The sequence below is a fragment of the Ranitomeya imitator genome, chromosome 1 (assembly GCF_032444005.1).
Source record: "Ranitomeya imitator isolate aRanImi1 chromosome 1, aRanImi1.pri, whole genome shotgun sequence".
In the NCBI taxonomy this organism is placed as follows: Eukaryota; Metazoa; Chordata; class Amphibia; order Anura; family Dendrobatidae; genus Ranitomeya; species Ranitomeya imitator.
In genome coordinates, this window is record NC_091282.1 from 781,069,096 (window position 1) to 781,089,799 (window position 20,704).

General features: G+C 44.1%; 1 protein-coding gene across 1 annotated transcript in view; it reads left to right on the forward strand.

Moving 5' to 3' along the window:
- The window catches only part of CPSF2 (cleavage and polyadenylation specific factor 2), a 56,422-nt gene that overhangs the window by 33,143 nt on the left and 2,575 nt on the right, over positions 1–20,704 (forward strand). The window contains exons 5-12 of the mRNA XM_069736926.1: positions 4,533–4,662; positions 4,768–4,883; positions 7,412–7,599; positions 7,760–8,050; positions 8,689–8,789; positions 8,877–9,077; positions 9,153–9,305; positions 15,474–15,699. Coding sequence (XP_069593027.1) covers positions 4,533–4,662; positions 4,768–4,883; positions 7,412–7,599; positions 7,760–8,050; positions 8,689–8,789; positions 8,877–9,077; positions 9,153–9,305; positions 15,474–15,699 — 1,406 coding nt within the window. The remainder of the gene's footprint in view (positions 1–4,532; positions 4,663–4,767; positions 4,884–7,411; positions 7,600–7,759; positions 8,051–8,688; positions 8,790–8,876; positions 9,078–9,152; positions 9,306–15,473; positions 15,700–20,704) is intronic.

Genomic DNA, 20,704 nt, shown 5'->3' on the forward strand with positions numbered 1-20,704 from the left:
TCTCCCCAATTTGGAAATTATATATTCTGTATTAGGTCACATAAAATCATAGGCTGAAGGATATTCTACTCAGGACCCTCCTTTGAAGGGCTTCCCTTGAAAACATCTATTTTATATCATTTTATTGAAGGGGAGTCTAAACTTTTAGAAATAAAGGATTTATACCTTTTAAAATGAATGCGTAATAAAAACCTTTTTTTGGAATGATTAAAATGCAGGCTACAATTCAGATAAATTGTAGAGACTAGTGGCTTTGATTGTGTTGGCCATATCTACTATATAATTGTCTAAGGGTCACTTCTGTCTTTCCTCCTTTCTGTCACGGATATTCATTGGTCGCGGCCTCTGTCTGTCATGGAAATCCAAGTCGCTGATTGGTCATGGCTGTTTTGCCGCGACCAATCAATCAGCGACTGGCACAGTCCGGAAGAAAATGGCCGCTCCTTACTCCCCACAGTCAGTGCCTGTCGCCCGCATACTCCCTTCCAGTCACCGCTCACACAGGGTTAATGCCGGCGGTAACGGACCGCGTTATGCCGTGGGTAATGCACTCCGTAACCGCTGCTATTAACCCTGTGTGTCCCCAACTTTTTACTATTGATGCTGCGTATGCGGCATCAATAGTAAAAAGATCTAATGTTAAAAATAGTAACAAAAAAAACAAACTGCTATTCTTACCCTCCATCGTCTGACGATGCGCTCGCGCCTGCCGCCATCTTCCGTTCCCGGCGATGCGAGACCGCTAAGTCATCTGGGTAATTTCGCAATGCATCCTGGGAATGGAAGATGGTGGCAGCCGCGTGCGCATCACCAGAGGTTTGCTGAATCATCGCGGGTTAGTATATAACTATTTTTTATTATAATTATTTTTTTTTAACAGGGATATGGTGCCCACACTGCTGTATACCACGTGGGCTGTGTTAGATACCGCGTGGCTGCTATATACTACATAGGCAGTGTTATATACTATGTGGGCTGTGTTCTATACTTCGTGGGCTGTGCTATATATTAAGTGGCCACTGTTATATACTGCGTGGGCTGTGTTATATACTACGTGGATGCTATATACTGCGTGGGCTGTGCTATATATTACGTGGCCTGTGTTATATACTGCGTTGCCTGTGTTATATACTACGTCTCCTGTGTTATATACTGCGTGGCTGCTATATACTGCGTGGGCTGCGTTATATAGTACGTGGCTGTGTTATATACTGCGTGGCCGCTGTTATATATTGCGTGGCCTGTATTAACGCATCAGGTGTTCTACAATATGTATGTCTAAAGCAGCCACATAGTATATAGCACAGGCCACGTAGTATTTGTCTGCTATATACTACATGGCTCCTATATACTACGTGGCCTGTGCTATATACTATGTGGCTGCTATATACATACATAAATACATATTCTAGAATACCCGATGCGTTAGAATCGGGCCACCATCTAGTTAACCCCTTTACCCCCAAGGGTGGTTTGCACGTTAATGACCGGGCCAATTTTTACAATTCTTACCACTGTCCCTTTATGAGGTTATAACTCTGGAACGCTTCAACGGATCCCAGTGATTCTGACATTGTTTTCTCGTGACATATTGTACTTCATGATAGTGGTAAAAATTCTTTGATGGTACCTGCGTTTATTTGTGAAAAAAACAGAAATTTGGCGAAAATTATGAAAATTTCGCAATTTTCCAACTTTGAATTTTTATGCAATTAAATCACAGAGATATGTCACACAAAATACTTAATAAGTAACATTTCTCACATGTCTACTTTACATCAGCACAATTTTGGAACCAAAATTTTTTTTTGTTAGGGAGTTATAAGGGTTAAAAGTTGACCAGCAATTTCTCATTTTTACAACACCAAATGAGATGTGGTCCCTAAAAAAAAAAAAATGAAGTCATTTTGAGGGGTCTATATGATAGAAAATACCCAAGTGTGACACCATTCTAAAAACCTCACCCCTCAAGGTGCTCAAAACCATATTCAAGAAGTTTATTAACCCTTCTGGTGCTTCACAGGAATTTTTGGAATGTTTAAATAAAAATGAACATTTAACTTTTTTTCACAAAAAATTTACTTCAGCTCCAATTTGTTTTATTTTACCAAGGGTAACAGGAGAAAATGGACCTCAAAAGTTGTTGTACAATTTGTCTTGAGTACACCGATACCCCACATGTGGGGGTAAACCACTGTTTGGGCGCATGACAGAGCTCGGAAGCGAAGGAGCACCATTTGACTTTTCAATGCAAAATTGACTGGAATCGAGATGGGACACAATGTTGCGTTTGGAGAGCCCCTGATGTGCCTAAACATTGAAACCCCCCACAAGTGACACTATTTTGGAAAGTAGACCCCCTAAGGAACTTATCTAGAGGTGTGGTGAGCACTTTGACACACCAAGTGCTTCACAGAAGTTTATAATACAGAACCGTAAAAATAAAAAATCATATTTTTCCCCCAAAAATTATTTTTTAGCCCCCAGTTTTGTATTTTCCCGAGGGTAAGAGGAGAAGTTCGACCCCAAAAGTTGTTGTCCAATTTGTCCTGAGTACGCTGATACCCCATATGTGGGGGGGAACCACTGTTTAAGCACATGGGAGGGCTCGGAAGGGAAGGAGCGCCATTTGGAATGCAGACTTAGATGGAATGGTCTGCAGGCGTCACATTGCGTTTGCAGAGCCCCTAATGTACTTAAACAGTAGAAACCCCCCACAAGTGATCCCATATTTGGAAACTAGACCCCCCCAGGGAACTCATCTAGATGTGTTGTGAGAACTTTGAACCCCCATGTGTTTCACTACAGTTTATAATGCAGAGCCGTGAAAATAAAAAATCTTTTTTTTCCCACAAAGGGTAACAGGAGAAATTGGACCCCAAAAGTTGTTGTCCTATTTGTCCTGAGTACGCTGATACCCCATATGTTGGGGTAAACCCCTGTTTGGGCACACGGGAGAGCTTGGAAGGGAAGGAGCACTGTTTTACTTTTTCAATGCAGAATTGGCTGGAATTGAGATCGGACGCCATGTCGCGTTTGGAGAGCCCCTGATGTGCCTAAACAGTGGAAACCTCCCAATTATAACTGAAACCCTAATCCAAACACACCCCTAACCCTAATCCCAACAGTAACCCTAACCACATCTCTAACCCTGACACACCCCTAACCCTAATCCCAACCTATTCCCAACTTGTAAATGTAATCTAAACACCAACCCTAACTGTAGCCCCAACCCTAGCCCTAACCCTACCCGTAACCATAGCCCTAATGGGAAAATGGAAATAAATACATTTTTTTTAATTTTTCCCTAACTAAGGGGGTGATGAAGGGGGGTTTGATTTACTTTTATAGCGGGGTTTTTAGCGGATTTTTATGATTGGCAGCCGTCACACACTGAAAGACGCTTTTTATTGCAAAAAATATTTTTTGCGTTACCACATTTTGAGAGCTATAATTTTTCCATATTTTGGTCCACAGAGTCATGTGAGGTCTTGTTTTTTGCGGGACGAGTTGACGTTTTTATTGATAACATTTTCGGGCACGTGACATTTTTTGATCGCTTTTTATTCCGATTTTTGTGAGGCAGAATGACCAAAAAACAGCTAATCATGAATTTCTTTTGGGGGAGGCGTTTGTACCGTTCCGCGTTTGGTAAAATTGATAAATCAGTTTTATTCTTCGGGGCAGTACGATTACAGCGACACCTCATTTATAATTTTTTATGTTTTGGCGCTTTTATACGATAAAAACTATTTTATAGAAAAAATAATTATTTTTGCATCGCTTTATTCTCAGGATTATAACTTTTTTATTTTTTTGCTGATGATGCTGTATGGCGGCTCGTTTTTTGCGGGACAAGATGACGTTTTCAGCGGTACCATGGTTATTTATATCTGTCTTTTTAATCGCGTGTTATTCCACTTTTTGTTCGGCGGTATGATAATAAAGCTTTTTTTTTTTTTTTTTTTTGCCTCGTTTTTTTTTCCTTAGTGTTAACAGATCACATCGCGTTGCTGCGGGGGGCTCAGGGAAGCCCGCAGGGAGCCCGCTCCCTGCACGATGCTTCCCTGTACCGCCGGCACATCGCGATCATGTTTGATCGCGGTGTGCCGGGGGTTAATGTGCCGGGAGCGGTCCGTGACCGCTCCTGGCACATAGTGCCGGATGTCAGCTGCGATAGGCATCTGACACCCAGCCGTGATCGGCCGCGCTCCCCCCGTGAGCGCGGCCGATCGCGTATGACGTACTATCCAGTCGGTGGTCATAGGGGCCCACCCCACCTCGACGGGATAGTACGTCTAATGTCAGAAAGGGGTTAATATATAAATGTGGTTAAGTTGGCATCAATTATTTTTTTTTCATTATTATTACAACACTATAAGAAACATATTAGATAAAAATGTGCTGCTGTGTAGACATCTTTTAAAAAACAAACAAAAAAAACATTCTTTACACTGCTGGCTTCAGTAAAGTAGGTTTAGAGCTCCTTTTGAAGAGGTTGTTCAGTGAACACCATTTATTTTTCTCTGTAGGTAAAGGTCATGGATTGTCCATCACTCCTCTGCCAGCTGGTCACATGATCGGGGGAACCATATGGAAAATCGTAAAGGATGGAGAGGAAGAGATTGTGTACGCCGTGGATTTTAATCACAAGAGAGAGATGTAAGCTGGTCACTGATGAGGGTTGTAGTATGATGGGAACCCTGCTGCATATCCTCTCGGTCTAGCACCATGGAATATAAAGCTTTTCATGTCTTATTTCCTCAGACACTTGAATGGTTGCTCTTTGGAGATGATCAGTCGACCATCACTTCTCATCACTGACAGCTTCAACGCCACTTACGTCCAACCCCGGAGAAAACAACGAGATGAACAACTGCTCAGTGCGTTTTAACCTTTTCATGACTGTCCCATACTGTCCTGCAGATTGGAAACTCCTTGTGGTCCCAAAAATATGTTTTAAACCTAATTTGGTCTTAAATTTTTCTGTTGAGGGTCTCTGCTAGATATTTCCAGCTTTATGCAACTTACTACACTTCATATGATAACGTCTTTAAATCCACGATCTGGAAAAATGCATTGTTGGTGCTGCAGCTTACCAGATCGACAGCTAAGTGTCAAAGGTTTAGCATTAGTGATGAGCGAGTATGCTCGTTACTCGAATTTCTCCTAGCATGCTGGGGTTGTCTCCCGAGTATTTCGGCGTGCTCAGAGACTTAGTTTATGTCGACGCAGCTGCATGATTTGCGGCTGCTAGACAGCTTGAATACATGTGAGGAATGCCTGTTTGTTAGGGAATCCCCACATGTATTCAAGCTGTCTAGCATCTGCAAATCATGCAGCTGCGTCCACATCAACTAAATCTCTGAGAACACCGAAATACTCAGACAACCCAAGCATACTCGGAGAAACTCTAGTAACGAGCATATTTGCTCATCACTATTTAGCATCCGCAACTGCCAAAAACCGCCTTCTAAACTAGGGGAACCTATGCTTCCGATAGATCGATGCCTATCATATTGAAGTCTATGTGTAAACATTGAATACATTGGTGTTTCCTCGTTCCCTTTAACCTGACATTGGTGAAGCAGCTTTAATTTAGTTCACTTTGTTGTTGGCTATAATCCAGCGCTAAGGGAAATCTGCAGTGTAGGGTTAAAGCTTCTGCCAGCTAGCAGTAGCCGTTCAGGTCACGGCTGTCAGAAACAACCAGGGATGCATAAAACAGCCCAGTATATTACCACTTCCACTTTTGCTGTATGCTGGAGTTTAGTGTCCTATATGCAGACAATGCTTCTGAAGGACCTGATGATCTACATGTGTCTGCCCAGCATAGCAGACCTACAAGTATCTAGCACAGGGGTCCCCAACTCCAGTCCTCAAGGCCCACCAACAGGTCATGTTTTCAGGATTTCCTTTGCATTGCACAGGTGATGCAATTATTACCTGGGCAAGACTAAGGAAATCCTGAAAACATGACATGTTGGTGGGCCTTGAGGACTGGAGTTGGGGACCCCTGATCTAGCAGACCCCAATCCGCTCTGCTACTGACATGTCACTCTAGTGTGACTCCTATGGATGCCCTAGTTACAGGTGAGAAAATTAACAATAAAGGGGAAAAAATGGTCCCTTTGAAATGTTCCATGATCCCTTTGGGGGACAAACATATATAACCAAAAAATATCACCTCAAAACATCATGGGAAAGAAAAAAGTAACACAAAAGTATGCCACATAGATGCAATATTCCAGAATTGTTAGTAAAGCGGGATGGCAAATAGAAGTGTCCTATAAAGTCATAGGATGTTTGGCAGGAGACAGATCCACAAACTAGGGGTGATCAGGAACCAAATACACCACCCAATAATAGCAGCAGTGAATGGACTACATAACAGTGTAGCCATAATGCAATACTCCACTGCTGGGAATGTCCAGAAAGCATATAATAAAGTATTAACACATAGGGATCCAGGAACTGCGTTTTGCAAGAAATGCATGATCTCGGGTGATAAAGTTTGCAAACAATATATCTGTGGTGGTTTGATATATGGATTGGGGCTGGAAGTGTTTTATACATATAACAAAAATAAACTCCAGACATACTAGGTGTCCACACAGTATTTTTTTTTCCTGACCCTCTTTCTTTGGGCAGTCATTAAGAGCTTATTTGCAATGTATGGGTTAACTTGCTGATCATTTGAGGTTGTACTTCTTCTGAGACTCCGATGATCCTGAAATCTAGCGTTTTTAGCCTCCTGAGTAGCGATGAGCGAATGGCTTCAGATAAGTCCTTATCCGAGTAGCTATAGCGTTTACCGACTAGCTGCATCGAGAACCCGGATATCTGGAGCGTTCCCGATAATCAGCTGATCAGCGCCGCAGCTGTATGTGTCAGTGACAACACATGCATGGAAAGCCTGTTGTTGGGATCTCCATGCATGTGTGGTGACTGTCACACAGCTGGGATACATGCAGCTGCGGTCCGAAAAGCTGATTATCGGGAGCGCTCCAGGTATCCGGATTCCCGATGCAGCTATTCGGTTAGCGCTATATCTATTCAGATGAGTTATCCGAAGCTAGTCGCTCATCCCTACGCCTGAAAGAAGCAGAGGTGCACATGCACTTCATTTTTTATGCGATTGCCGGAGAACCAATTACAGTGTTCACCTATCTCCACCAGTCCCATTGACAAAGAATGGAGCAGAGGTTGATCATTCATACCTCCAGTATATTGAAGAGGGGGATGCAAAGCTCCATTCTCGGGATCGCTGTTATTATAGGTTGTTAGTTTGGGAATAATCCATTTAATAGTGTTTTAATGTTTTGTTTTATTTGCTAGATACATGTGATCTGCAGCATATAAAACCAATACCGGTACTACACAGCGCCATGTTGTCTTATTTACTTCACAGCAAATGTACTGGAGACCTTGCGAGGGGACGGAAATGTGTTAATTGCTGTCGATACCGCCGGCAGAGTCTTGGAACTGGCGCAGCTTCTTGACCAGATTTGGAGAACCAAAGATGCCGGCCTCGGGGTGTATTCCCTAGCTCTGCTCAATAATGTCAGCTACAATGTGGTGGAGTTCTCAAAGTCTCAGGTAAGTCTCAGCCTGAAACTGATCAGATTCTGATCCAGAGTGATGTTTGAGTTAAGAAGCTGGACGTATGCACACTTCCTGGATTGCACATGACACTCAATAAGTTTTTCCTCCGTGGTTACTTTTTCCTTCCTTGTGGTAACTGCTCCTCTCCCTGCAGGTGGAGTGGATGAGTGACAAGCTCATGAGATGTTTTGAAGACAAGAGGAACAATCCCTTCCAGTTCCGTCACCTGTCCTTGTGTCATGGCTTTGCTGATCTTTCTCGTGTGCCTAGTCCTAAGGTCGTACTCGCTAGCCAACCTGACCTTGAGTGTGGATTTTCCAGAGAGCTGTTTATCCAGTGGTGCCAAGACCCCAAAAACTCTGTCATCCTCACATACAGGACCACCCCTGGGACTCTCTCCCGCTTCCTGATAGACAACCCTACAGAAAAAATCATAGATATAGAGGTAATCCTGAGCCTGCACTTGAAGGCTGATGAGGTTTGATTTACGATGCAGTCAGGCATTACCCTGCGTGGCTACAAAACTGTTAAAGGCGTCTTCTTAGCCTAATAACATAGGAATATACAATCATTTAGTGATCGCTAAGGTTCTCAACTCTGGGCCAAATTGATCCTGATAATGCACTGCTTTGTTCTGTACATTGGCACAGCCGGCTGTGCGGGGAAGTGTCCACTATGCAAAGGAAAATCTGTGCTGGTGATGTATTGCTTCGTTCTCAGGAATGGTGGCCATTGCTGAGGCTGGACCTCCAGCAGTTAAGTGCTGGCATATCCAAGTGCAATGCCATTACTTACTGACATAGGGACAGCCTCTTAAATTAAATCGAGGGCATACTAGACTAGAAGAAAGCTAATCCGTCCCTAAAGTTATTGTGAGTTTTTTTTCTCTACACAAAGGCTGCAAAGTTAAAGGGTCAAGGACTGCTCTGCTGACCCTCCAGTCTATGATGACAAGCACCATCGAGGAGAACTGAGTTTTGTGTTTTTTATCTTTCTTTCTCTTTTGTGCTCACTGGACTGTCTGATATATTAGCTAAGTAGAAAAACAATTTATCCGACCATGTACCCTTCATTTTCTTTCAGCTTAGAAAACGAGTGAAGTTGGAAGGAAGAGAACTGGAGGAATATCTGGAAAAAGAAAAGCTGAAGAAAGAGGCAGCAAAAAAACTGGAACAGTCTAAGGAGTAGGTGCCGAGTGTGGTGTTTGCAGATCTTTTCAGGCTTCATATTCTTTGCCTCTTTAATATCTCTATTCCTCCTTCATTTTCTAGAGCGGACATTGACTCCAGCGATGAGAGCGACACTGAAGAAGACATCGACCAGCCCATGGCCCACAAGACCAAACACGACCTGATGATGAAGAATGAGGGCAGCAGGAAAGGCAGCTTCTTCAAGCAGGCGAAAAAGTCTCATCCCATGTTCCCTGCCCCTGAAGAACGAATCAAATGGGACGAGTATGGTGAAATCATAAAGTGAGTGACCATTTCTTCTGCAATCTGTGCTGATTTATATGCCGTCACGTTTATGATTTTCACGTTCTAATGAAGGCCGGAAGACTTCTTGGTTCCTGAACTGCAAGCAACAGAAGAGGAAAAGAACAAGCTCGAATCTGGACTGACCAACGGAGAGGAACCAATGGACCAGGATTTATCAGACGTCCCAACCAAATGTGTTTCTGCGACCGAGCCAATGGAGATCAAGTGAGTAAATCTGCAGTGATGGTTTGTTGGTGCTGCTCCAATACTTGTGTAGAAAACCTTTGTGGAAACGACTATTGCTCTCACCATTATTAACCATCTGTAGACTTGAGAGGGAAATCCACACTTGGTGAATGTGTATTTCTTTATCGCTTCATTGGGGGACACGGGTAACCATGTGTGTATGCTTTTGTCGCTAGGAGGCTGACGCTATGCAAAAAAAAAAAATAGCTCCTCCTCAGCAGTATACACCCACCGACTGGCACCAAGTACCTCAGTTTAAGCTTAGTGTCTGTAGGAGGCATACCTGGATCTGATCCCAGATCCGTCTTTTCCTTTTCAGGTTGAGGGTAACAGGGTGTAATGTCTCACCCTGTTTTCCTACACTTATGCGACCGAGAGAGCAGTGTGGTGTCGCCCACATCGCCCACTCTCGGACCCGCAGGCAGGACTTTATCCCCTGTCACCTTTACTGGTGTTTCAGGGTGATTCCCAGTGGCCAGTCCTAGCCTTTTCCCCTCCTATCCCGTCTCCTCGGAAAGGGCGGAGAGGAAGACTGTGGTCACCAGCGGTGACCTCCCCCCTTCTTGTAAAGGGTTGATGCCATCTTCTGCACTGTCTGGAGACGGTGCAGGAAGGGGGATCCCGGTTTCCAGTGACCCTCACCCACCCTGAGGGCTCCTGTTGTGATCCTCGTCAGTGAAGAGGGATTCGGGACTCACCTTTTACAGGTATGTCCCTTTCTCTGTCCCCGGCAGCTACCCGCCTGCCTCACTTTTTAGCCGTGACAGAACTGCGCACAGAATGTGGTGTCTCTGTACGACAGCGGCCATCTTTTTCTTCATCCTAGTGCTTCGTTAACGCCCCCATAATTATTGTGCGCTTTTTTCTTTATCAAGGGGCCTCCTCTCACTGCCTGGTACTCCCTGATACCGTCAGACGTGGCCAATTTTCCTATCGCCACGACAGCACCCCTACGAGAGAGGGGATCCGCCCACCTTCCGGACAGGAACCTACAGGATTTAAAGGGGCGGTCCCCCTCACCACTCCAGTTTGGGTTCCTGTCCGGACGGCGGGAGCCTGCAGTAAGGATCAGTCTTACCCGGGCCTCCATGCCTCTGCGCGGTATCTGTGAGAACGGCAGAATCGGGGGCTCGGAAGCAGCGTCGGGGGTGTCCTGCTTGCAGACCCCCCCTCGTCTGACCAAGCGATTGCGTCCCAGGAGTCGGGCAGTGCCGTCCTGGGTCGTAGTGGAGCGCGGTACACACCGGCGCTGGTGAACCCGGAAGTAGTTCGTACACTTCCAGGGTAAGCCGGGGGAGGAGCGCTGCAGCGTTATGAAAAGAGCGGCGGCTGTGGAATGAAGCGTGCAGCAATGTCCTCAGTAGGGGACGCCGAAAGGGGATGCCCAGGCGAGAGCTAAACTGTGTACAATACCGTGTAGGGGTGAGTACCTGTTTGGCCCGGTATTGGACGACATCCTAGCTAAGGCTGAGGATAGGAAGAAAGGTTTTCCTAAAGTTTTCAATCCTACCTTTAGAAATACCTTCAGGAGACGCTTCCAATACCGAAGACCTTACCACAACCGAGACTGGGAACCAACAGACCCGAAAAAGAAAGGTTCAGACTTTAATGCTTCATCATCTTCCTCCAGAAGAAGAAGAAATTATCGTTAATAAAGATCTTCCAGTAGGGGGCAGATTAAAATACTTCTATGCTCAGTGGGCCAAAATATCTTCGAGCAAATGGGTTCTGGGTATAATTAATTCAGGGTTAAAATTAGAATTCCAGGAAAACCCTTCTGATTTTTATATCTTGTCTGCCCCGGATTCCTTAGACCAACAAAAGGCCCTTGAAAATGAGATTCAGATATTAAGACGGAAGGAGGTTATAGTAGAGGTTCCAAAACATCAGCAGGGGAAAGGGTTCTATTCCCCTTTATTTTTGATCTCCAAGCCAGATGGATCCTTTCGAACCAACATAAATTTACGGAGATTGAACAAACATCTAAAATACAATGCCTTTAAAATGGAATCTATTAAAACAGCGACTAAACTTCTTTTTCCCAGATGTTATATGACAGTCCTGGATTTAAAAGATGCGTATTACCCTCTGCCCATTCACCAGGATCATCAACAATTCCTCAGAATGGCGGTGCGCTTAAACGACCAGGTCAGACATTTTCAGTTTGCTGCAATGCCATTTGGTCTATCTATGGCGCCGAGGGTGTTTACTAAGGTCGTGGCGGAAGTAATGGCCTATGTCAGAGAGCATGATACGTTAATTATACCCTACTTGGATGACTTCCTGGTAGTGGGAAATTCATTTTCTCAATGTAGAAGTCGCCTAAATCATGTAATATCTTCCTTACAGGACTTGGGTTGGCTAGTCAATATGGAAAAATCAAGATTGGAACCATCAACGACTCAGACTTTCCTGGGTGTTCTGCTAGATTCGGAAGAGCAACTATGTTTCCTTCCAGAAGAGAGAAAGCAGAGAATTGTACACAAAGTCAGTACGGTAACAAAAAGACCAGATCTGACTTTGAGAGATGCTATGTCCCTCCTGGGATCCCTAACATCTTGCATACCAGCCGTCCAGTGGGCTCAATTCCACACTCGAGTGTTGCAGGCCCAGGTCTTGGATGCAGAGAGGAGTCTTCAAGGGCAATTAGGCGGAAGACTCAGGCTATCCACCGCCACTCTACACAGTCTGAGATGGTGGCTAAACATAGGACATTTAGGGAAAGGAGTACGCTGGAGTATAGTTCCAGACAATACGGTTACAACCGATGCCAGTCCGATAGGATGGGGAGCTCCTATAGGAGATGTTTGGACTCAAGGGCTATGGTCTCTCTTAGAGGCTCAAGAGTCCTCGAATTGGAAAGAGCTTACGGCAGTAAAAAAAGGCCCTACTTAGGTTGCTACCATCTCTGCAGGATTCGCACGTAAGAGTCCAGTCAGACAACACAACAGTAGTAGCGTATCTCAACCGTCAAGGAGGTACAAGGTCAAGATCTCTAATGAATATCACCACGGACATACTCAACGTAGCCGAGGCTTACTTTCACACTCTGTCAGCCGTTCACATTCGGGGAGAGCTCAACACAGAGGCAGACTACCTCAGCCGTCATTCTCTGCGTCAGGGAGAATGGGTGCTAAATCGACGAGTGTTCAAACAGATTGTAGACCTATGGGGGTTGCCCGTTATAGATCTATTTGCAACGAGAGAGAACAGACAGACCAGGAGGTTCGCTTCTCTTCGAGTGGCGGACAAGCCCTGTATAATAGACTCCCTTCAAATTCACTGGGATTTCCCTCTGGCTTACGCGTTCCCCCCCCAATGTGTCTGATCCCTATAGTCCTCAGGAAGATCAGGGAGGACAGGGCGAGAGTGATCCTGATTGCCCCCTTCTGGCCCAGGAGGGCATGGTTCTCGTTACTCAGGACAATGTCTGTGACCGACCCCTGGGTACTACCGGTCAGTCAGGAGCTTCTTTCTCAGGGTCCATTCAGCCACCCCAATGTGGAATCCCTGCATCTGACGGCGTGGAATTTGAGAGGGAGTTATTGAGGAGAAGAGGGTTTTCAGAAGCTCTGATAGCTACCCTTTTAAATAGCCGGAAAGAGGTTACTACAAAGATCTATGCTAAAACTTGGAAAAAGTTCCTTGCCTTCTACCAACATCCCTTTTCAGGCAAGGTTCCAATTCCGGCTATTCTGGAGTTTTTACAGAAAGGCCGAGAATTGGGCTTGGCGGTTAATACCCTTAGAGTCCAAGTATCAGCTTTGGGGGCATTATATAACAGTGATGTGGCGAGAGATAGATGGGTTTCCCGATTTTATTTATTTATTTATTTATTTTTAAGGCCTCTGAACGTAGTAACCCAGTGTATATTCCTAGATTACCACCATGGGATTTAAATTTGGTTTTAGACGCCTTAACAGAACCTCCCTTTGAGCCGTTAGATTCTGTCTCCATCAAAAATTTAACTTTAAAAACAGCCTTCCTAGTAGCCCTGACCTCTGCTAGGAGAGTGAGTGATTTACAAGCGTTATCGATAGATCCTCCTTATTTAATGGTCTTTCAGGACAGGGTAGTGTTAAAACCTGATCCAGCATGCCTACCAAAAGTGGCTTCCAAATTTCATAGAAGTCAGGAAATAATTTTACCATCTTTCTGTGACAATCCGAATTCAGCCGACGAGCAGAAATATCATATAATCCAAATAGCTCCGGACTGGCCAAGAAGGGCCCAGTGAACATGTTCATGGACACCCCTTGGAAGCTTCCAGGCCGTCCAGAATCTCTCTCTCTCAAGGTTCCCTCTTCCACCAGAGTTTATAGTCTAGAAGTTTAATAACACAACCGTTGAGACCATAGTCCCGAGGGAGGCTGTTGTTTTTGTTTTTTTTCTTTTTACCCCCCCATCTGGTCATTTAGACCATTATTATGGCCAGGAAACCAGCATCCTTGCATATCTACTACAAACACTGATAGGCCGCCTTCCGGTGGAGTGTGGACAAGGGTTGGTCCCTATGTCCTTTTTTCTCTTCCTCCTATTCTTGGTTTTCTACAAGCGGGTCTTGACTAGGCTTTATCGTTTCTGTCAATTCTTTTCCAACAAAGTCTGGCTTCTCGTTCCCAGGTAAAGGACCTTTCTTCAAGGAGTCGCCCACTTGGTACCTCCTTATCGTCTTCCTATAGATCCATGGGTTTTTAACCTTGTCTTTTGGCGCGCTGCAGCGCGCTCCTGTTGAGCCCATTCAAGAATTCACGTTTTTTCTCCTGTCTTGGACAGTTGTCGTCTTAGTTAAATTACGTCCATCAGGAGAGTTAGCGGCATTGTCCTGCCGTTTCCCGCTCCTGATTCTATATCAGGACAAGGTAGTTCTCAGGCCTGTTCCTTCCTTTCTACACAAGGTGGTCTTGTCATTGCTCATTAATGAAGACATTGTCCTTCCTTCTGTGTCTCTCCGGTCCATCTCCTGGAGAAGTCCCTCCACAAGCTGGATCCTGTCACAGCTATCCGAGTCTACCTTTCAAGGACTGCTCCCTTTCATCAATCTGATGCGTCATCTCTGAGGGTTTTCTTAATGGACTCCTATCTTTGAAGTTCACTATTGCCGTGGAGGCATTCCGCGTTCAGGACAAACAGCCTCTTCCGGAGGTGAAGGCTCTTCCGGAGGTGAAGGCTCTTCCGGAGGTGAAGGCTCACGCCGCTCTGCGGTGGGGGGCCTCCTGGGCTGTTCGTTACCAGGTTTTGGCTTTCCAGATTGTAAGGCCGCAACCTGGTCATCTTTGCACCCCTTTGCGAGTTTTTACGGGGTTCATACCCATGCCTCATCTGATGCAGGCCTGGGAAGGAAGGTGCTGCAGCTGGCGGTTTTGCATCGGCTGACCCAAGTCCATTTATTCCTTGAATCTTCCTGTTTCCCACCCTAGGGACTGCTTTGGGACGTCCCATGGTTACCTGTGTCCCCCCCCCCCCAATGAAGCGATAAAGAAAAAGGGATTTTTGGTACTCACCGTAAATTCTTTCTTGGAGCCTTCATTGGGGGGATACAGCACCCTCCCTAACTGTTTATACCATTATTTGGTCTTTGTGCCTTCGTTGTTGGATTGGTGCATATGTTGAGTTTTTTGGTTGCTTCTCCTACTGCTCTAACACTAACTGAGGTACTTTGTTCCTGTCGGTGGGTGTATAAAGCAGAGGAGCCATTTTTTTTTTTTTTTCTTTTTTTTTTTTTCCGTGCATAGTGTCAGCCTCCTAGTGACAGCAGCATACACCTCCTAGTTACCTGTGTCCCCCAATGAAGGCTCCAAGAAAGAGCTTTTACGGTGAGTACCAAAAATCCCTCTTTTGTTCTCGTATAGTTGCAGGAGCTACATGTTCAGAGCTCAATGGCTGTTCCTTTCCACCTTTCCTTTCACACAGACATGGCCATATTTTCTGGGGGAAAAATTCTGCTCAGGGATATACAGGACTTCTAAATGACCATTTTACCTAAACATGCTTCACACAACTCTGCATAAAAACTGAATGCTTTAAATTGAAGAGGTTTAAATGCAAGACCTTTTTCAAAAGTTCCTTCAATATCTATATTTTGTGCATTATAGCATCAGGAATGGTTGCAATGGTGTACATACACTAAATTATTTTTATTTCCAGAGCAAGGGTCACATACATTGATTATGAAGGCCGGTCTGATGGCGACTCAGTCAAAAAGATCATCAACCAGATGAAGCCACGTCAGCTAGTCATTGTCCATGGGCCACCCAAAGCCAGCCAGGACCTTGCCGAGGCCTGCCGAGCTTTTGGCGGCAAAGATATTAAAGTTTATACCCCAAAACTTCTTGAGACAGTGGATGCAACAAGTGAAACTCACATTTATCAGGTAAGGGATCAGAATATGTCCTCCCTTTTTTTTTTTTTTTTTTTTTTTTCTTACAAACAGCCTCAGATTATAGCAGGAAGTTTTTCTGAGAGCAATAAGTTCTTAGTAGCTTTGATTGGTCATTTATAGAGGTGGTTTCATTTTTGTAAGCGCTTTGTATCCCTAATTGCCACCTTTTTAGTATAGAATGTCCTTAACTCACCGACAAATGACACTATTACATGATAAACATTTGCTTGTTTAAAAAAGTGTTTTGTTTTTTTAAAATATAACGATGTACAGTAACACACTTATATTATGTATTGCACGTTTATTTTGGCCTATACTGAAGCAATTTAGCCTATACCCCTGCACTGTACCTAGATGCGTCCTACCTGCCTGCGGGGGTTGGCACCCTACAATCCTGTGCAAATGGCGCCCCCGCTCTAGTCGTCTGTCCCTAATACACCCTGTTATAGGAAAAAAGGTGCGGACAAATAAGCCTATGGCAAAGAAAAAATATTAAGGCAGGAAAAATTGCAAGGCATAGGTAAAGTGCAAAAAAAGTTACCCAGTGACATTAAGTATCATAATACTAAGTATGCTTAGCTCGACGTGCAGGGGTATAGGCTAAATTGCTTCAGTATAGGCCAAAATAAACGTGCAATACATAATATAAGTGTGTTACATCGTTATATTTTTTAAAAAAACACACTTTTGCACAGGCCTTAATGTATATCCCATTGATTACATGTGCAACATATTACAAAAAGTGTGCAATATTGTTACTTTATCCATTTAGCACACTTTTACACAATTTATGGAATCTTTGCTCTAGTGACATTTGTTTGTCTGTCTGATATGTATGGTCTGCTGTTTGTTTTTGTTTTTTCTATTTTCCGCACGATAGGGCCTATTAGGGACAGTTAGGGGGAGCCTACGTTGAGCAGGGGCGCCATTGCGCTGGTTTATAGAGTGCCAACCTCTGCTGCAAGGTAGGGCATTAGACAGTTGGCCCTTTAGGGATTTAGTGCACCCTGTATCTTTGTTTGCAGCCATACGTGTTTTTAGGTTGTGTATGTTGTATTGTTTTGTTTTAGTAATAACAAGTAAATGTTAAGTTTTATTGTGGTCATTTACTTTATCGTGTAATAGAGAAAATTACAAAAGAACAACCCAAATAAAATAAAGGCTATATATAAATCAGTATCACAATCATAAATATAGTGATATTAGCTCACCCGGGTGTCTTTTGAGTAAAAAGAAAGTGGAGACCACTTAACCCCTTAGCGACCGCCTATACGCCTTTTAACGGCGGCCGCTAAGGGTACTTAAACCACAGCGCCGTTATTTAACGGCGCTGTGGAAAAAGTAAATAGCGCCCCCCAGAGTCGGATTTTCTCCGGGGGTAGCCGAGACCCCAGAGAACATGATTCGTGGTTTTTTTACCGACCCCACATTTGCGATCGCCGGTAATTAACCGTTTACCGGCGATCGCAAAAAAAAAGCGATCTCTTTTTAATTTCTCTGTCCTCCAATGTGATCGCACATCAGAGGACAGAGAAAAGGGGTCCCAGATAGCCCCCCGATACTCACCTATCTCCCCCGGTGCTCCTCGTGGTTCCCGGTCGGCGCCGCCATGTTCAAAATGGCGGGCGCACTGCGCCCGCCTGCCGGCACCGGGAGAATCTTTGGGGTCTCGGCTGCCGGGGGTAGCCGAGACCCCAAAGAACATGATCGGGGTCGGTTTTACCGACCCCTGTTTTGCGATCGCGGTAATTAACTGTTTACCGGCGACCGCAAAAAAAAAAAATCAAAGTGTAATTCTCTGTCCTCTGATGTGATCGCACATCAGAGGACAGAGAAATAGGGGGATTCGGGGACCCTATTATACTTACCGGTGTCCCTGGATCCTCCTGCTGCTCCTCCTGGCTGCCGGGGAAAAGAAAATGGCGGGCGCATGCGCAGTGCGCCCGCCATCTGCCGGCTGACAGGAGAAGAGCAGTTGGGGCTAAAATTAGGGCTAGGGTTAGGGCCAGACTTAGGGTTAAGGTTAGGGTTGGGGCTAAATTCAGGGTTAGGGTTCTTTCACAGTTACGTCGGTACGGGGCCGTCGCAATGCGTCGGCCCGACATACCGACGCACGTTGTGAAAATTGTGCACAACGTGGGCAGCGGATGTAGTTTTTCAACGCATCCGCTGCCCAATCTATGTCCTGGGGAGGAAGGGGCGGAGTTACGGCCACGCATGCGCGGTCAGAAATGGCGGACGCGACGTACAAAAAAAACGTTACATTGAACGTTTTTTGTGCCGACGGTCCGCCAAAACACAACTGATCCAGTGCACGACGGACGCGACGTGTGGCCATCCGTCACGATCCGTCGGCAATACAAGTCTATGGGCAAAAAAACGCATCCTGCGGGCACATTTGGAGGATCCGTTTTTTGTCCACAACGACGGATTGCGACGGATGCCAAACGACGCAAGTGTGAAAGTGGCCTTAGGGTTAGGGTAGGGGCTAAAGTTAGGGCTAGGGTTGGGGCTAAAGTTAGGGTTAGATTTGGGGTTTGGATTAGAGTTGGTATTAGGGTTAGGGTTGGCATTAGGGTTACGCTTGGGATTAGGGTTAGGTTTGGGATTAGGGTCAAGGTTTGGGTTGTGATTAGGGGTGTATTGGGATTAGGGTTAGGTTTGAGGTTAGGGTTGAGATTAGGATTATGGGTGTGTTGGATTTAGGGTTATGGTTAGGGTTGACATTAGGGTTGTTTTGGGGTAAGGGTTGTGATTATCGTTAGGGTTGGTGATTAGGAATATGGATCGGGTTGGGATTAGGGTTAGGGGTGTGTTGGGGTTAGGGTTGGAGCTAGAATTGGGGGGTTTCCACTGTTTAGTTACATCAGGGGGTCTCCAAACACGACAGCCAATTTTGCGCTCAAAAAGTCAAATGGTGCTCCCTCCCTTCTGAGCTCTGCTGTGCGCCCAAACAGTGGGTTACCCCCACATATGGGGCATCGGCGTACTCGGGATAACTTGGACAACAACTTTTGGGGTCCAATTTCTCCTGTTACCCTTGTGAAAATAAGAATTTGTGGGCGAAAAGATCATTTTTGTGTAAACAAATGCGATTTTTTTATTTTCACGGCTCTACGTTATAAACTTCTGTGAAGCTCTTGGGGGTTCAAAGTGCTCACCACACAGCTAGATAAGTTCCTTAAGGGGTCTAGTTTCCAAAATGGTGACACTTGTGGGGGGTTTCCACTGTTTAGGTACATCAGGGGCTCTCCAAATGCGACATGGCGTCCAATCTCAATTCCTGCCAATTCTACATTGAAAAAGTCAAACGGCACTCCTTCACTTCCAAGTTCTGCGGTGCGCCCAAACAGTAGTTTACCCCCACATATGGGGTATTGGCGTATTCAGGAGAAATGGCATAACAAAATTTATGGTTACATTTCTGTTTTTACACTTGTGAAAATAAAAAAAATGGTTCTGAATTAAAATGTTTGCAAAAAAAAGTTAAATGTTCATTTTTTCCTTCCACATTGTTTCAGTTCCTGTGAAGCATGTAAAGGGTTAATAAACCTCTTGAATGTGGTTTTGAGAACCTTGAGGGGTGTAGTTTTTAGAATGGTGTCACACTTCGTTATTTTCTATCATATAGACCCCTCAAAATGACTTCAAATGTGATGTGGTCCCTAAAAAAAAAAAGTGTTGTAAAAATGAGAAATTGCTGGTCAACTTTTAACCCTTATAACTCCCTAACAAAAAAAAAAGTTTGTTTCCAAAATTGTGCTGATGTAAAGTAGACATGTGGGAAATGTTATTTATTAACTTTTTTTTGTGACATATCTCTCTGATTTAAGGGCATAAAAATACAAAGTTTGAAAATTGCAAAATGTTAAAAATTTTCGCCATATTTCCGTTTTTTTCATAGATAATCGCAAGTAATATCGAAGAAATGTTACCACTAACATGAAGTACAATATGTCACGAAAAAACAGTCTCAGAATCAGCGGGATCCGTTGAAGCTTTCCAGAGTTATAACCTCATAAAGTGACAGTGGTCAGAATTGCAAAAATTGGCTCAGTCATTAAGTACCAAATTGGCTCTGTCACTAAGGGGTTAAACCAAGAACCAAAACCAGTCACCAAACCAAAGGATGCACCAGGAAGACCAGACTGGATCAAGATATATTCTTTTATTTAATTATCAAGCAGCGATACAATATATTAAAAAACTACCGTTAAAAAATATACATAAAAATACAAAAATATACATAAAAATACAAAACAATCATACAAAAAAGTGTGCAGCACGGGACGGCATATAAAAATGAATATACCCAACCGCACAATAATAATAATTTATATATCCGTGCAAGGTAAGTATTACCCACAATCGGGGTATATTAGTTCCCTGAAAAATTGAGTGACTCAATGTGGAAACAATAATAAAAAATAATAAAAACTCCAAAATTGATGTGCAATATATGCAAAAAAGTGCTGAAGTGCAAATAAATTCAAAGAACACAATTGTTGTAACCATCAGGGTTATTTTCAGACCCTGCACAGTGCTGATAGAGACAAAGTGCTAAGTGCTGAACTATAACAGATTTCAGGGAAAAATAGTGGATATTACCTTAGGGCACGGTGCCGTCCTGAGTACACGCACACACCCGACGCGCGTTTCGGAACTAAATTCCTTCCCTGACGACGTGCACTTCAGCACTTTTTTGCATATATTGCACATCAATTTTGGAGTTTTTATTATTTTTTTTTATTATTGTTTCCACATTGTGTCACTCAATTTTTCAGGGAACTAATATACCCCGATTGTGGGTAATACTTACTTTGCACGGATATATAAATAATTATTATTGTGCGGTTGGGTATCCGTATATTCATTTTTATATGCCGTCCCGTGCTGCACACTTTTTTGTATGATTGTTTTGTATTTTTATCGTATATTTTTTAACGGTAGTTTTTTATATATTGTATCGCTGCTTGATAATTAATAAAAGAATATA